General features: G+C 40.1%; 1 protein-coding gene across 1 annotated transcript in view; it reads right to left on the bottom strand.

Annotated features, from left to right (window-relative positions):
- LOC129816478 (obscurin-like protein 1) overlaps positions 1-17,121 on the bottom strand; it is a 79,574-nt gene that overhangs the window by 4,336 nt on the left and 58,117 nt on the right. The window contains exons 25-27 of the mRNA XM_055871018.1: positions 13,066-13,219; positions 3,371-3,532; positions 2,245-2,349 (exon numbers count right to left, since the gene is read on the bottom strand). Of these exons, the coding sequence (XP_055726993.1) occupies positions 2,245-2,349; positions 3,371-3,532; positions 13,066-13,219 (421 nt within the window). The remainder of the gene's footprint in view (positions 1-2,244; positions 2,350-3,370; positions 3,533-13,065; positions 13,220-17,121) is intronic.

Genomic DNA, 17,121 nt, shown 5'->3' with positions numbered 1-17,121 from the left:
TTTTCCAACAGTCTTGAAGGAGTTCCCACATATGCTGAGCACTTGTTGGCTGCTTTTCCTTCACTGCGTGTCCAACGCATCCCCAACAATCTCAATTGGGTTGAGGTTGGATGATTGGAGGCCAGGTCATCGGATGAAGCACTCCATTGCTCTAATTCTTGGTCAAATAGGCCTTACACAGCCTGGAGGTGTCATTGTCCAGTTGAAAACAAATTATAGTCCCACTAAGCGCAAACCAGGTGGGATGGTGTATCGCTGCAGAATGCTGTTGTAGCCATGCTGGTTAAGTGTGCCTTGAATTCTAAATAAATTACAGACAGTGTCACCAGCAAAGCACCCCCACACCATCACACCTCCTCCTCCATGCTTCACGGTGGGAACCACACATGTGGAGATCATCCGTTCACCTACTCTGCATCTCACAAAGATATGGTGGTTGGAACCAAGTCTCAAATTTAGACTCATCAGACCAAAGGACAGATTTCCACCAGTCTAATTTCCATTGCTCGTGTTTCTTGGCCCAAGCAAGTCCTCTTCTTATTGGTGTACTTTAGTAGTTGTTTCTTTGCAGCAATTCGACCATGAAGGCCTGATTTACGCAGTCTCCTCTGAATAGTTGATGTTGAGATGTGTCTGTTACTTGAACTCTGTGAAGCATTTATTTGGGCTGCAATTTCTGAGGCCGGTAACTTGAATGAACGTGTCCTCTGCTGCAGAGGTAACTCTGGGTCTTCCTTTCCTGTGGTGGTCCTCATGAGAGCCAGTTTCATCATCGCGCTTGATGGTTTTTGCGACTGCACCCTGAAGAAACTTCCAAAGTTCTTGAAATGTTCCAGATCGACTGACCTTCATGTCTTATAGTAATGATGGACTGTCATTTCTCTTATGTTTATTGGAGCTGTACTTGCCATAATATGGACTTGGTCTTTTACCAAATAGGGATATCTTCTGTATACCACCCCTACCTTGTCACAACACAACTGATTGGCTCAAACGCATCAAGAAGGAAAGAAATTCCACAAATTAACTTTTAACAAGTTACACCTGTTAATTGAAATGCATTCCATGTGACTACCTCAAGAGAAAATGCCAAGAGTGTGTAATGCTGTCATTAAGGCATAGGGTGGCTACTTTGAAGAATCAGATTTTTTTGTTTTTTTGTTTAACACTTCTTTGGTTACTACATGATTCCATATGTGTTATTTCATAGTTTTGATGTCTTCACTGTTATTCTACAATGTAGAAAATAGTAAATATATTTTTTTTTAAACTTGAATGAGTAGGTGTGTCCAAACTTTTGACTGGTACTGTAGGTCTATCCTATTGGGAACAAAACCTCTGATATTGACATAGATTTTCTATATCCGCCCCCACATGCCATTTGCCCAAAAAATATTATTTTGTTACTATATATACGCAGTGCATTCGGAAAGTATTCAGACCCCTTCCCTTTTTCCATATTTTGTTACCTCTTCACTATTATTCTATAATGTAGAAAATATATATATATATTTTTTTAAACCTTGAATGAGTAGGTGTGCCAAACTTTTGACTGGTACAATTAAGCAATAAGGCCCGCGGGGGTGTGGTATATGGTCAATATACCACGGCTAAGGGCTGTTCTTTGCACAACGCAACGCGGAGTGCCTAGATACAGCCCTTAGCCGTGGTATATTGGTCAAATACCACAAAGCCCAGAGGTGCCTTACTGCTATTATAAACTGGTTACCAACCTAATTAGAGCAGTAAAAAGAAATGTTTGGTCATACCCGCGGTATATGGTCTGATATACCACGGCTGTCGGCCAGTCAGCATTCAGGGCTCGAACCATCCAGCATATAATACATATATATATAATATGCCATTTAGCAGACACTTTTATCCAAAGAAACTTAGTTTTACGTATAGGTGTCCACGGGAATCAAACCAACTATCCTGGCATTGCAAGCACCATTCGCTACCAACTGAACCACAGGGATGAGTTTACCTGATATTTAAACGTGAGCCAGTATTTTCCTGCCTCCACTACATCAGGAGATTTGACTACATGTCATATGTACAGGAAACGAGAGGTGGTCTAGAATGGTTAGTGCTACCAGAGTTGGCAGGGGTTTAAATCCGAACCACTGCCCCTTCCGACTCGCACTCCTCCTACCTTTCCTGTCTCTTCACTGGCCTATCCAGTCAATAAAACCACGCAAGTATGAAAGGAGTGGAAATACAAAGAAGAAGTAATCATATTACCCTCCACTTCCAGATAGGCTGTGCATTCCACGTGTTTGGCGACGAACTTGATCTCTCCGGAGTCCTCTCCTCTCACGTTGCACATTAGAAGAAAATGCTTCGTCCCTAAAAAGACATGCAAAATCAGTTACCATAAAAGCTTTGTTTTTTTCCCCCGGCTATATTAGTGTGTTGAGAATAAAGTCAGGTTTCTAAGAGCCAACATGTTTATAAAGCATTAGACATGCACTTAAAAGCTATGATCCTTAATTTAAACAATAACAAAGCTTTTCCCTGACCCTGTTTCGCTAAAAAGCTAAGGGATGGGTTTGGAGAAATGAAACAACTCTCAAATTCTTAGACAGCTATGGATGCAAGGGACTGACCGTACATGATATAAAATGTATAGTTTTAACTATGTTTTGAGGCTATACAATGTTTGTTTACATTTACGTTGTTTATAAACATTGGAGTAAAACAAGCTCATATTTTGGGTTCTGATGAGGTACGACAATTGAACTAAGCGGCATTTATAAGTTATATCTGTATACCCATTGATTCTTGAAGAATATATCATGAGTTTAGTCCAAAAATGCATTTAGCGACTAAGGATTCTAGCTTTAAGGTGCCAAGTGTCACCCCATAGGGCATTATAAAATGTATTATAAGCACTTATAACAGGCGGTGAAATGCATCATAACATTTGTTTAAAACACTCATAGTTGATCCTTGACTATTCAAACATATATAAATACCTATAATGTATAAATAAATGAGTGGCTCATATAAAGTATTGTCGCTATCTACAGATCAATATGCAAAGACTTTGATATAATGTTTAAATCCTAGTCAGATGTCTTACTGGACCAAGACAGAATAAAGTACGTTTTCAAAGGTAGGCAGGTAACACTTTATAATAACTTTCATTACTAACTATAAATAGAGCACGTACTATTGATAAATGAGTATATCATTAGTTGTAAACATAAATACTTTTATAAGCATTAAAATGCATATGGTTTGATAATATATATATATATATATATATAAGAATTTATAAAGGCTTATATATGAAAGTTCTTATAAAGTGTAAACCCCAAAAGTATTACTACGTGTCATAAGAGATGATAACAATTGTAAGGATGACCTTCCTGGCGGATCTTGATGGTGCTGGTTGGTGTAATTCTCACTCCATTTTTGAACCACTCTCCAGACACATCCTCCAGGGAGATCTCAACTACAAAAACAGCATTCTGGTCCTCCTGTATGTCCAGGTCCTCCAGGCCTTGCAGGACCACAAGCTCCCGTTCTGCCAAGGGAGGTAAAGACAGAAGCTCTCATGTCAACACGTCATTTTAATATTTTAGAAGGTTGATACTGTATGTCTTTCTTATTGCTATTTTTATCAACTGTTCTGGACCTGTTAGTTGTTTAGCACCCCCTAGTGGCGGTTTAAGTGCAGCAGTGTAGAATTTACCTGTTTGTGTCATGTGACAGGAAGCAGTTTCAGAGAGGAAGCAATGTTTTAGAGGTGCAGTGTGACAGAGTAGTTACGATCCTTCAACATACTTCTTTATAAGCTTTGTAAAACGCAATGTTTGTAAGTACATTTGTTTATTGACACGAGATAAATGTTTATCACATTTAAATTGGCATGTTTCTGTAAAATATTAATTGAGTTAGCAGTTAGCTACTTTGCAATAGATTTAGTGCTATTTCTCCCTAGGGACGCCTAGCTGAACAATATCAAGCATTCAGTTGCATCCTAGTAACTTCGTTTTATATTTGACTCGAGATTGAGCACTCTTAATCCTTATTTCGTACATTTAGTGCAGTTATTGTGGAAGGCATTCTGTGCTCTATACTACTACAATTGAAAACATGTAATTTTGTGTTTGTTGCAGTTTCACACTGTGATTCAAGTAAACTTCCAAAACGGCACCCTGCTTCCCACGGAATTATTTGAATCAGTTTTTAGCTAACTGGATAGCTGGATAAGGTCTACTGTACATTTAGCGAGCCCAGTATATCACCCCTTCAAAACAATAAAATTGTGGGAATTAAAAAAAAAAAATTTTTATAAAGACCCCATGTAACAATACTGCCCTACAAAGGCAAAACTCAGTAACTATGCCAATGGTAAAACTGAGAAAAATGGCTTTATAATATTTTTGCTAACCAGCCAGATATGTTGTAGGTAGGTAAGTGATAATGCACTGATGTATCATCTTTATATCAAATCATTTTTATGCATATCAACCATGACCACTGATTTGACCTATGACCCCTTAAATGCAGATACTACACCCTGCCTTTGTATGACCTTAAACAACTATATGGGCAATGCAAAGGCAAAGTGCAGTATCTACCAGCTAAATGTGTTAATCCAACTTCATTGTTGTTTTTCTGTTTGATGGACACAGTTTGAGAGTTCTAATTACTGTACTATGCAACTGTATTTAATGGTTTTATATAGTTATGTTTTCATGTTTTAAATGTTGTATTGTAGTAACCCTCAATAATTTTTTTACCATAAGGTAAGGACTATTTCATTGTGCAGAACGTTTATACTTAAACAAATGTTTGACTTTGTGCAGTATCTACAATCTAAATGTGTTTTTCCAACTTTCTTGTTGTTTTTCTGTTTGGCTGTGTATGGTCATTTATTTGACTTTGGGGTCATAGGTCAAATCAGTGGTCATGGTTGATATGCATAAAACATTACTTCATAATAAGATAATAAATCAGGGTATTATCACGTGTCTACCTACAACATATTTTGCTGGACAGCAAATAAACTTTAAAGCCATTTTTATCAGTTTCATAGTGGAACAAAGCCAAAGTGCAGTAACTTTAGTTACTGCTGTTTGCCATGGTTTTTACTTGGATTTTGTAGTTACTGAAAATTTCACACGCTATTTTCCCTGAAACAGAACATAATTGAATCAGGATACTTTGTCACAAGATACAACAGATACTAAAAAGCCTGATTTCAGTCTTAACTAAATGTTGACCAAAAGCGTAGTTACTGCGTTTTGCTTTTGTATGACAGAATATCAACAGGTGATATGGCTTTTTAAACTCTTTTTGGGGGGGATTACGGTGACATAATTAAAAAAGAAAAGATTTGGTTCCTTAGTTCCCCCGACAGATGTTGGTCGTGTGCAAAAATGTGTGTAATCCACAGTGCTGTGGTGTCATCATATATTTCTACGACCCTCTTATGTACAGTGCTTTAAGAAAGTATTCACACCCCTTGACTTTTTCAAAATGTTGTGTTACAGCCTGAATTTGAAATGGATTAAATTGAGATTTTTGTCACTGGCCTACAAACCATACGCCATAAAGTCAAAGTGGAAATGTTTTTATTTATTTATTTGTATTAATAAAAAATGAAAAGCTGAAATGTCTTGATTCAATAGGTTTTCAACCCCTTTGTTGTTATGGCAAGCCTAAATAAATTCAGAAGTAAAAATGTGCTTAGCAAGTCACATAAGTTGCATGGAATCACTCTGTGTGCAATAAACACCCTACACTGTGATTGGTAGCACAGTGTGTGTGTGTGTTTGTCTTTCATTGTGATTATGATTAGAGCAAGCTGCTCTATCCGCACTGATTGGTCAAGTAGGAGAAAAAATGAACAATGTGGAAGGTGTTTACTGACCTTCCAAAGAGATCCATTATTTTCCAGAGAACGCATAGAGCCCCGAGTTGATTATCCCTTTTATACCATGGCTATAATTGAACACATTTGGCAGTAGAAATGTGTTCAACATCAACTGAAGTAGTTAACAACTTTACTTGAGAGCTACAGTAGTCGCTATGGTAACGAAACAACCGGACTTGCTAGTTAGCTAACCAAACCGCCAGTCCAAGCTTGCTATAGTGAAAATCGACGTCAACATTACCAATAATGTTTTGGTTGCTCTGAAATGCCCTTTCAAAGAATAAGAAACAAGTATTCAACAATACCATGGTATAAGAGTGTTTAACATGATTTTTTAATGACTACCTCATCTCTGTACATACTGCCAAGACTGTGCTCATCAGAGCTCGACATCACCTGGAGCAGATCAACAACCACCTCTCGGGCGGGCAGTTGCCGCCAGGATACCAACGGAAGGCAAGGGTGCTGATCGCCCTCTTCACCCCATCGGGGGCCACCAAAACAGACCAGGAGATGTGGCACTGAGGAGAGAGCCCCTCAGACCACATGACGAGGAGGAAATCGGATCAGCAAGACCAACAGGCTGACACCACCATACTCTGGAAACACCCGAGACCCGGCCAAACCCGGGTGGCACAGGGAGGGCTTCCGATGCGGAACACGACCCAGTCCGACCTCAACCCAGATAATGCCCCGACCAGGGTGACTGAACACGAGAGGCCTGCGGAAGTGACTCGCTAATTGTCTCTAAAAACATGTTTTCACTTTGTCATTATGGGGTATAGTGTGTAAATGGGTGAGAAACAAAATCCATTAAATCCGTTTTGAATTCAGGCTGTAACACAACAAAATGTGAAATAATTCAAGGGGTATGAATACTTTCTGAAGGCACTGTATTTGCATTGGAATGTCCACCTTGTGTCCATCCATTTGTTATGCTTGATTTTCTGTTAAGACAACATACAATAAAGTCAGTAACATTTTAAGGGCTCTATTTTAACAAACCCAGCGCAATGTTCAATCTAAGCGCTGGGCGGTAGTTTTATAGGTTCCGGGGTATGTCAGAAATATTTTTGCTATTTTCACAAGCACAATTATCAGCGCAAACGCTGGCATTGGCGCGAAAGGGCTGAACTTTGATGAAATTACAATTTGTGGGTGTGTCGAGGCTTGGACCCTAACTGGCCAATCAGCCTAACTGGCCAATCAGAACATGCTCCATGGATAAATACGTGGTTGCTTCAAGTTGTGTATTTATGGTCTTTTCTGTATTGTATTAGAATCAACTCCCATTCCAATGTTAGTCTGTTATAGTTTGTTCTAAGTAATTGCATGGCTTCAATGTGGAAATATATACATAGAATTCCCACTGATATAGGGGCGAGGCCTACTGTAAATTGCATTTCGGCTGAGCATAGATATGCCAAATGTTGTCAATAAACAAGACTAAATTCACTTAAGAGCAAATAATTCGAATAAAATGCAAAACAAAACAAGAATTTGTTTTAAATAGGCTATGTCTATATACACTTACAGTACAGGCACCATAATTGCTTCCTATTGGCATATAATATTAAAACAACGAACAGTAGCTGGACAAAGATCCAATATCAATAGAGAGGGAGAATGTCCACTCACCTTTAAACTGCTCCCATGTAGGCCTACATTTTATGAACATAATCGGAACCATTTTACAGATCAGATCGCATTCGCACATCTCCAGAAGTTGCATTGCCAGTGCGCCATGAACGTTGTCGCCATAAAACCAGCTAGGTGAATCATTCGGATAAGTTTGGTTGTCATTTATTTTAAACTAAAAACAAGCCATCTGTTGTTTTTTTAAGAACAACAACAATACATACAATAACATGTAATTATATCATCAAATAAAACCGTCAGGATAAAAAAAAAACACGCATTGCTATTGAACTAGCCTTTGTTATAGTAGGCCTAAGGGAGGTCTTGGGTTTTGAACATGTGAAACGGAAAACAAGCTGAAACGTCTACATTAGTAGGCTGCATCATGGAGGGGGTTTTATGTACGTTCAAAACGGGACCTGCAAGGCTAAAATAATGTGGGCCTACCTACAATGCAAAGACAAAAAGGGAATGTCAGCTTACTGTCTTATTCCTCTAAAACTTGATATTTTAATAAAGCTTTGGTGATTAAGATTTATTTCCAAGTGGTCTCAGGAGCCAAAGCCTTTATCGACAGTCCTCTACTTCGCGATTGAAGTGGGCAAATAAATAAAAAAGAAATAATTGAGGAGGGTTTAAAACTATGCTTGGTTTTAAATCAAATTCAACAAAATGTGAGTATTTTTTATTTGTTATGTTTCTAAATACAAAGTATACAGGCACCAAAAGCAGATTAGGCTACTCTTGTTCCATTCGCATATGGGCAGTGTATGTCACAGCTGGATAGGCTGCGTTTCCACTATCACAATTCATTTTGACCATTAAAATAACATCAAATTGATCAGAAATACAGTGTAGACATTGTTAATGGGGCGGCAGGTACCCTAGTGGTTAGAGCGTTGGACCTGTAACCAAAAGGTTTCTAGGTTCAATCCCGAAGCTGACGAGGTAAAAATCTGTCGTTCTGCCCCTGAACAAGGCAGTTAACCCCCAGTTCTTAGGCTGTCATTGTAAATGAGAATGTGTTCATAACTGACTTGCCTAGTTAAATAAAAAAATAAAAAATGACTATTGCAGCTGGAAACGGCTGATTGTTAATGGAATATCGACAGTTGAAGTCGGAAGTTTACATTCACTTCCGTTGGAGTAATTCATTTTTCAACCACTCCACAAATTTCTTGTTAACAAACGATAGCTTTGGCAAGACAGTTAGGACATCTATTTTGTGCATGACACAAGTTATTTTTCCAACAATTGTTTACAGACAGATTATTTCACTTATAACTCACTGTATCACAATTCCAGTGGGTCAGAAGTTTACATACACTAAATTGACTGTGCCTTTTTAAAGCTTGGAAAATTCCAGAAAATGATGTCATGGCTTTATAAGCTTCTGATAGGCTAATTTACATAATTTGAGTCTATTGGATGTGTACGTGTGGATGTATTTCAAGGCCTACCTTCAAGCTCAGTGCCTCTTTGCTTGACATCATGGGAAATTCAAAAGAAATCAGCCAAGACCTCAGAAACAAAATAAAATAATTGTAGACCTCCACAAGTCTGGTTCATCCTTGGGAGCAATTTCCAAACGCCTGAAGGTACCACGTTCATCTGTCCAAACAATAGTAAGCAAGTATTAACACCATGGGACCACGCAGCCGTCATACTTAGGAAGGAGACGCGTTCTGTTTCCTAGAGATGAACGTACTTTGGTGCGAAAAGTGCAAATCAATCCCAGAACATCAGCAAAGGACCTTGTGAAGATGCTGGAGGAAACGGGTACAAAAGTATCTGTCCACAGTAAAAGGAGTCCTATATCGAAACACCTGAAAGGCTGCTCAGCAAGGAAGAAGCCATTGCTCCAAAACTGATATAAAAAAGCCAGACTATGGTTTGCAACTGCACATAGGGACAAAGATCGTACTTTTTGGAGAAATGCTCTCTGGTCTGATGAAACAAAAATAGAACTGTTTGGCCATAATGACCATCGTTATGTTTGGAGGAAAAAGGGGGATGCTTGCAAGCCGAAGAACACCATCCCAACCGTGAAGCACGGGGGTGGCAGCATCATGTTGTGGGGGTGCTTTGCTGCAGGAGGGACTGGTGCACTTCACAATAGATGGCATCATGAGGGAGGAAAATGATGTGGATATATTGAAGCAACATCTCAAGACATCAGTCAGGAAGTTAAAGCTTGGTAGCAAATGGGTCTTCCAAATGGACTATGACCCCAAGCATTCTTCCAAAGTTGTGGCAAAATGGCTTAAGGACAAGAAAGGTAAGGCATTAGAGTGGCCATCACGAAGCCCTGACCTCCATCCTATAGAAGATTTGTGGGCAGAACTGAAAAAGTGTGTGCGAGCAAGGAGGCCTACAAACCTGACTCAGTTACACCCGCTCTGTCAGGAGGAATGGGCCTAAATTTACCCAAATTTTTGTGGGAAGCTTGTGGAAGGCTACCCGGCACGTTTGACCCTAGTTAAACAATTTAAAGGCAATGCTACCAAATACTAATTGAGTGTATGTAAACTTCTGACCCACTGGGAATGTGATGAAATAAGTAAAAGATGAAATAAATCATTCTCTCTACCATTATTCTGACATTTCACATTCTTAAAATAAAGTGGTGATCCTAACTGACAGGGATTTTTACCAGGATTGAATGTCGGGAATTGTCAAAAACTGAGTGTAACCTTCTGACTTGTACTGTACATAGGTGTAGAGAGGCCCATTATCAGCAACCATCACTCCTGTTAACAAACTTCCAACTTCAACATTCCATTAAAAATCAGCAGTTTCCAGCTACAATAGTAATTATTTTATTTAACTAGGCAAGTCAGATAAGGATTTCATTTTATTTACAATGACAGCCTAGAAAGAGTGGGTTAACTGCCTTGTTCAGGAGCAGAACAACAGATGTATACCTTATCAGAGATTTGAACTAGCAGCCTTTTGGTTACTGACCCAACGCTCTAACCACTAGGCTACCTGCCCCCCCTAATCCAAGTCTGTCATTTTAAAAGTCTAATTGATCATTAATCACTAATTGATCCCTTTTGCAATTTTGTTTGCATAGCTGAAAACTGTTGTGCAATAAAACTGGCCTTCTTAAGACTTGTTCAGTATCTGGAGCATCAGCATTTGTGGTTTTGATTACAGCCTGTAGCTCACTGTAGCTCATTTAAGGACCAACAAATCGACAGCTGTGCCAACGCTGTGTACTACTCCCTTCACAAAACAGCACAAACCTGCTCTATCGACAGCTGTGTACTACTCCCTTCACAGAACAGTGCAAACTGCCTCTAACAAGAAAAGAAAGAGGAGTGGGAGGCCCCAGTGCACAGCTGAGCAAGAGGACAAGTACATGAGAGTGTCTAGTTTGAGAAACAGAACACTCACAAGTCCTCAACTGGCAGCTTCATTAAATAGTAGAAGGCCAGCATCCCGGAGTCGCCTCTTCACTGTTGACATTGAGACTGGTGATTTGTGGGTACTATTTAATGAAGCTGCCAGTTGAGGACTTGTTAGGGTCTGTTTCTCAAACTAGACACTAATGTACTTGTCCTCTTGCTCAGTTGTGCACCGGGGCCTCCCACTCCTCTTTCTATTCTGGTTAGAGGCAGTTTGCACTGTTCTGTGAAGGGAGTAGTACACAGCTGTCGATTTGTTGGTGTGCCCACCCCAGGTAAGTATCTTCTTAGCACGGGTGGCACACTAAACGGACAGATGACTCACAGGTAGCGACCATTCACCAAACAGAGGACAAGGTGCACAGCTATGGAGATCCCATGGGACCACAAAACACCTCACAGAGGCTGCCACCTGGGCTAGTTAGAACCCCACGAGGTCTGACTACTGCCTCTAACACTTACGGAGTCTGTTGCTAACCCACACTATGGGTCGGGACCAAAAGAACACAGCAGGAGACATCAGAACCCAACTTAGAAGACATTGTGAGGTTGCCAAACACCTCACAGAGGCTTCCCCTTTGGCTGGTTAGAACCCCTTTGGCTGGTTGAAAACTTCCCCCAACCCTCCTGGAGTCTGTCACTACGTCACAACGGGAATCGGAACCAAAAGAACACAGCAGAGAGTAAATCGCTCCCAAATTCTATATACAAGTCAATGGGAAAACGAAGGTCAAGGCCCACAATTAAGGACACATGTGGGGCCGGAAAACACCTCACAGAGACCTCCCCGGGCTAGTTAGAACCCCACAAGGGTCGACAACTGCCTCCAACAACCCTGAAACCTGTCATTACCTCTTAACACGATTTGGACCCAAAGGAACACAGCAGGAGAATAATGCTCACCATTGGAAACAACATAATAGGCTAGCACCGTTGAAGCTAATGGCATTTATTCTAAGGCCAAGGCCGGGATCCCCTAATCACCTGATCTCCAATTGACTTTGACCACCCGATCAGGTGGCAAAGAGGGAGTTGGAATCTGATTGGACGAATCGGCCCCACTGCATAGCAACTAAATGGACCAATAGGAACGGTCTGCACCACTCGGGCCACACCCACCAGCCCTATATAAGCAGCACACCTTTCCACTACCCTCATGAATTTGCAGAGGGACAGCCAGACAACGGATCTCTGCTTCGATAGGCAACTACGAATTAAGAAGAATACTCAAGACAGCAAGAACAGCTGAAGCACCACAGTACCGTAGTTGGGCATGGACACGTAGGCTACATCATGGAGGGGGTTTTACGCAAGTCCAAAACGGGACCTGCATGGCATAAAAATGTGGGCCTGCTTACAATGCAGAGATAAAATGGGAATGTCAGCTAACTGTTTTACTCCTCTCAAACTTAAAATTTTAATAAAGCTTTGGTGATTAAGATTTATTTCCAAGTGGTCTCAAGAGCCAATGCCTTTATCGACAATCTTAACTATTTCGCGATTGCATTGGGCAAAAAAAAAACTGAATTGAGAGGAGGGGAGGCTATGCTTGATTTTAAATCAAATTAAACAAAATTGTATTATTAAAATAAATGTATGTTTCTAAATACAAAGTATACAGGCCCCAAAAGCAGATTAGGGCAGTATGTGTCATGGCTGTATAGGCTGCATTTCCGCTTTCAAATTCATACCATAACCAACTGTGTTACCGCTAAAACCAGCTTTTGTTTGGTCATAAATATCCCTGCCTGAAATTAGCTCTTTGGATCATGTTTTTAAGGACACAAAAATGTCCACCCCGCCCATCTGAGCACAAGCGAGCTGATATAAGACAGGTAAATTGCCGCACCTGGCGTTAGGGCTGGAAAATGCCAGTGCGCCAGATTTTACATGACGAAATTGCAAACTAACGTGCGTTTGACACTAGCGCCGCCTTAACGCCAGTCGAAAATAGAGCCCTTACGCTATAGTGTTGCCATACTTCAACACTGAAGTGTTACGATAAAGTACAGTACATCTGATCAAACCTAGAGGTGAGGCAATCAAAGACTAGCAGGTTTTATTATAAGCTTAGTTAGTCATCAAAATATTGTTCATATGGGAGATTATTAAGGCGGCAGACAGTACCGTAGACCTCTATATTGCAGGATGTACTGGAGTCTCCAGCGTCACATGAGTATGTGCCAGAATCACTGACTTCACACTTCAGGATTTGGAAGTAGTGTTTTCTTCCCATAGCATAAATACGCAAATCCTTGCGTGGTTTCACCTCGATCCCATTCTGAAGATAAAACATTTTTAATTGAGAAATAGTCATCATATCCACAGAAATCTGTCATATCATTTGAGTAAATGCATAATGTATAAGTTAACTGACCATTGTCGATGTTGTATTTTACAAACCTAGCTATTCATGGACTGCACTTCCGGTCATTGCCATTGTTATCAACGTTCTACAGATGCCGCAGCATATTGATGTACGACTGATGGTTAATGCTCAGTCTTTTTGAACGGTAGTTAATGACTGTTTGGTAAAAATTACACTATAGTGACCTGGAAATACAATGACATTGCTAAAGTACACAAATAATTAGTAGGAAACAATTATGACACCATTATGACGTAGTCAAGTTTACTTTAGAGAGATGGCAATGTTGCCATGAGCTAGCAAAGTTTGTCAGAAATAGCTAGCAATACTAACGTTAGCTAGTCTCTACGGGATCGCTGTTCCTATACCGGGACGGTTGAGTTAACATGCGCTAATGTGATTAGCATGACAGTTGTAAGTAACAGCAAACTTTCCAGACATGTCTTATACGGGCAGAAAGCTTAAATGATTGTTAATCTATCTACACTGTCCACTTTATAGTAGGTATTACAGTGAAAAATACCATGCTATTGTTTGAAGAGAGTGCACAACAACAACAAAAATTATCACGGCAACTGGTTTGATACATTCACCTCTGAAGGTAAATAATGTACTTACATTCAGTAATCTTGCTCTGATTTGTCATCCTGAGGGTCCCAGAGATAAAAAAGTAGCATAGTTTGGTCTGATAAAATCTATTTTTATATTCAAATGTAGGAACTGGGTTCTACAGTTTGAACCCCTACTGTGTCTGGCTCCACACCTACCCCGCCCGGCCATCTAGATGTGTGAAAGTTATTGTATAAGCTAATGATCCATCATCTATGACATTCCTGGGAGGATGTAAACTTAAATGTTGTATTACCATTTCATTTTTGTATGTTCTCTGTGGTTATGTACTTGAAAATGTATCAATTCACCAATTCGGCACATTTGGGCAGACTTGATACAAAATATTGTCCAGTATTGTAATGCTTAACTGGATCAATCTGAAACTTTGCACACACACTGCTGCTATCTAGTGGCCAAAATCTAAATTGCACCTGAACTGCAATATTATATTATGGCCTTTCTCTTGCATTTCAAAGATGATGGAGGAAAAAAGAAATAGAAAACACATTTACATGTTTTACCAGATCTAATGTGTTATATTCTCCTACATTAATTTTACATTTCCCCAAACTTGTGTTTGTGGGAAAAAAGTGTTTCCTTTCAAATGGTATCAAGAATATGCATATCCTTGCTTCATGTCCGGAGCTTCAGGCAGTTAGATTTGAGTATGTCATTTTAGGCAAATATTGAAAAAAAGGGTACGATCCTTAAAAGAGGCTAACTAAAATGCTGGTGTTCTTTCCTCAATTTTAGCTAGCTAGCTAAAGTTGTGCTGCATCTAAAGTCAATCTGGCGACATCACAATGATTATAAAAGCTTGTCCTACTAATTATTTTGAAAGCCATAGTCAATCAATCAACAATATAATAATACTCTTAGGAAAGGTTTTCAATTTAACTCACAATCTTTGTATAAAATATATTTTTCAATGTATTTAACCTTTATTTAACTAGGCAAGTCAGTTAAGAACAAATTCTTATTTTACAATAACGGCCGACCCCGACCAAACCCTTCCCTAACCCGGGCGACGCTGGGCCAATTGTGCGCCGCCCTATGGGACTCCTGATCACGGCCAGTTGTTTTACAGCCCGGGATCGAACCAGGGTCTGTAGTGATGCCTCTAGCACTGAGATGCAGTGCCTTGAACCGATGCACAACTCGCGAGTGGATCTGTGGATACTATGCGGATAGAAAGGTTAAAAATATATGTAAAACATCACAGCACAGTAAAATATATGGCACATGGAATCTAAACGAGGGTGGTCTACGGTGATAGGTGGGATGGGCTGAGAGTAGCTGAGGGGTGAGAATAAAGAGCTCATGATCGGTAATGGTATTATTGAAAACACTACACATAATATAATGTATACCGGAGTAAAATCTAATGTATGTATACTGAACAAAAATATATATATGCAACATGTGTTGGTCCTATATTGGTCCTATGTTTCATGAGCTGAAATAAAAGATCCTAGAAATGTTCCATGCGCACAAAAGCTTATTTCTCTCAAATGATGTGCACAAATTTGTTTACAGCCCTGTTAGTGAGCATTTCTCATTTGCCAAGATAATTCATCCACCTGAAAGGTGTGGTATATCAAGATGCTGATTAAACATCATGATCATTAAACAGCTGCACCTTGTGCTGGGGACAATAAAAGGCCACTCTAAAAATGTGCAGTTTTATCACGGAACACAATGCCACAAATGTCTCAAGTTTTGAGGGAGCGTGCAATTGAAATGCTGACTGCAGGAATGTCCCCCAGAGATGTTGCCAGAGATTTGAATGTTAATTTCTCTATCCTTACCCACCTCCAACGTTGTTTTAGAGAATTTGTCAGTACGTCCACCCGGCCTCACAACCTTAGACCATGAGTATGGCGTTGCGTGGGCGAGCGATTTGCTGATGTCAACGTTGTGAGCAAAGTGCCCCATGGTGACGGTGGGGTTATGGTATGGGCAGGCATAAGCTACGGACAACTAACACAACTCCATTTTATCGTTGGTAATTTGAATGCACCAAAATAACATGACGAAATCCTAAGGCCTATTGTGAGGCCCATTTTTTTTTTTGGTATCTGTGACCAACAGATGCATATCTGTATTCTCAGTCATGTAAAATCCATTAGGGCCGAATGAATTTATTTCAATTCACTGATTTTCTCATATGAACTGTAACTCAGTAAAATCTTTGAAATTGTTGCATGGTGCGTGAAATTTTTGTTCAGTATATTTATGTATGTACAGTGCATTTGGAAAGTATTCAGACCCCGTGATTTTTTTTTGTTTGTTAAGCCTTATTCTAAAATGGAAAAGTGTTTTTTTCTCAACAATCTACACACAATACCCAATAATGAAATGTTTACAAATTTATTAAAAATAAAATACTGAAATACATTATTTACATAAGTATTTAGACCCTTTGCTATGAGACTCGAAACTGAGCTCAAGTGCATCCTGTTTCCATTGATCATCCTTGAGATGTTTCTACAACTTGATTGGAGTCCACCTGTGGTAAATTCAATTAATTGAACATGACTTGGAAAGGCACACACCTGTTTATATAAGGTTCCACAGTTGACAGTGCATGTCAGGGAAAAGACCAAGCCATGAGGTCAAATGAATTGTCTATAGAGCTCCGAGACAGGATTGTGTCGAGGCACAGATCTGGGGAAGGGTACCAAAAATGTCTGCAGCATTGAAGGTCCCCAAGAACAGTGGCTGCCATAATTCTTAAATGGAAGAAGTTTGGACCACCAAGACTCATCCTAGAGCTGGCCACCTGGCCAAACTGAGCAATTGGGGAGAAGGGTGTTGGTCAGGGAGGTGACAAAGAACCCAATGGTCACTCTGACAGAGCTCTAGAGTTTCTCTGTGGGGATGGAAGAACCTTCAAGAAGGACAACCATCTCTGCAGCACTCCACCAATCAGGCCTTTATGGTAGAGTGGCCAGACGGAAGCCCCTCCTCAGTAAGGCACATGACAGCCCGCTTGGAGTTTGCCAAAAGTTACCTAAAGACTCAGACCATGAGAAACAAGATTCTCTGGTCTGATGAAACCAACATTGAACTCTTTGGCCTGAATGCCAAGTGTCACATCTGGGGGAAACCTGGCACCATCCCTACGCCGAAGTATGGTGGGGGCAACATCATGCTGTGGGGATGTTATTCAGCGGCAGGCACTGGAAGACTAGTCAGGGTCG

Source organism: Salvelinus fontinalis, chromosome 19, assembly GCF_029448725.1.
Source record: "Salvelinus fontinalis isolate EN_2023a chromosome 19, ASM2944872v1, whole genome shotgun sequence".
Classification (NCBI taxonomy): Eukaryota; Metazoa; Chordata; class Actinopteri; order Salmoniformes; family Salmonidae; genus Salvelinus; species Salvelinus fontinalis.
Note: the sequence above shows the minus strand (reverse complement) of the source record. Positions and strands in the feature narration are given on the sequence as shown.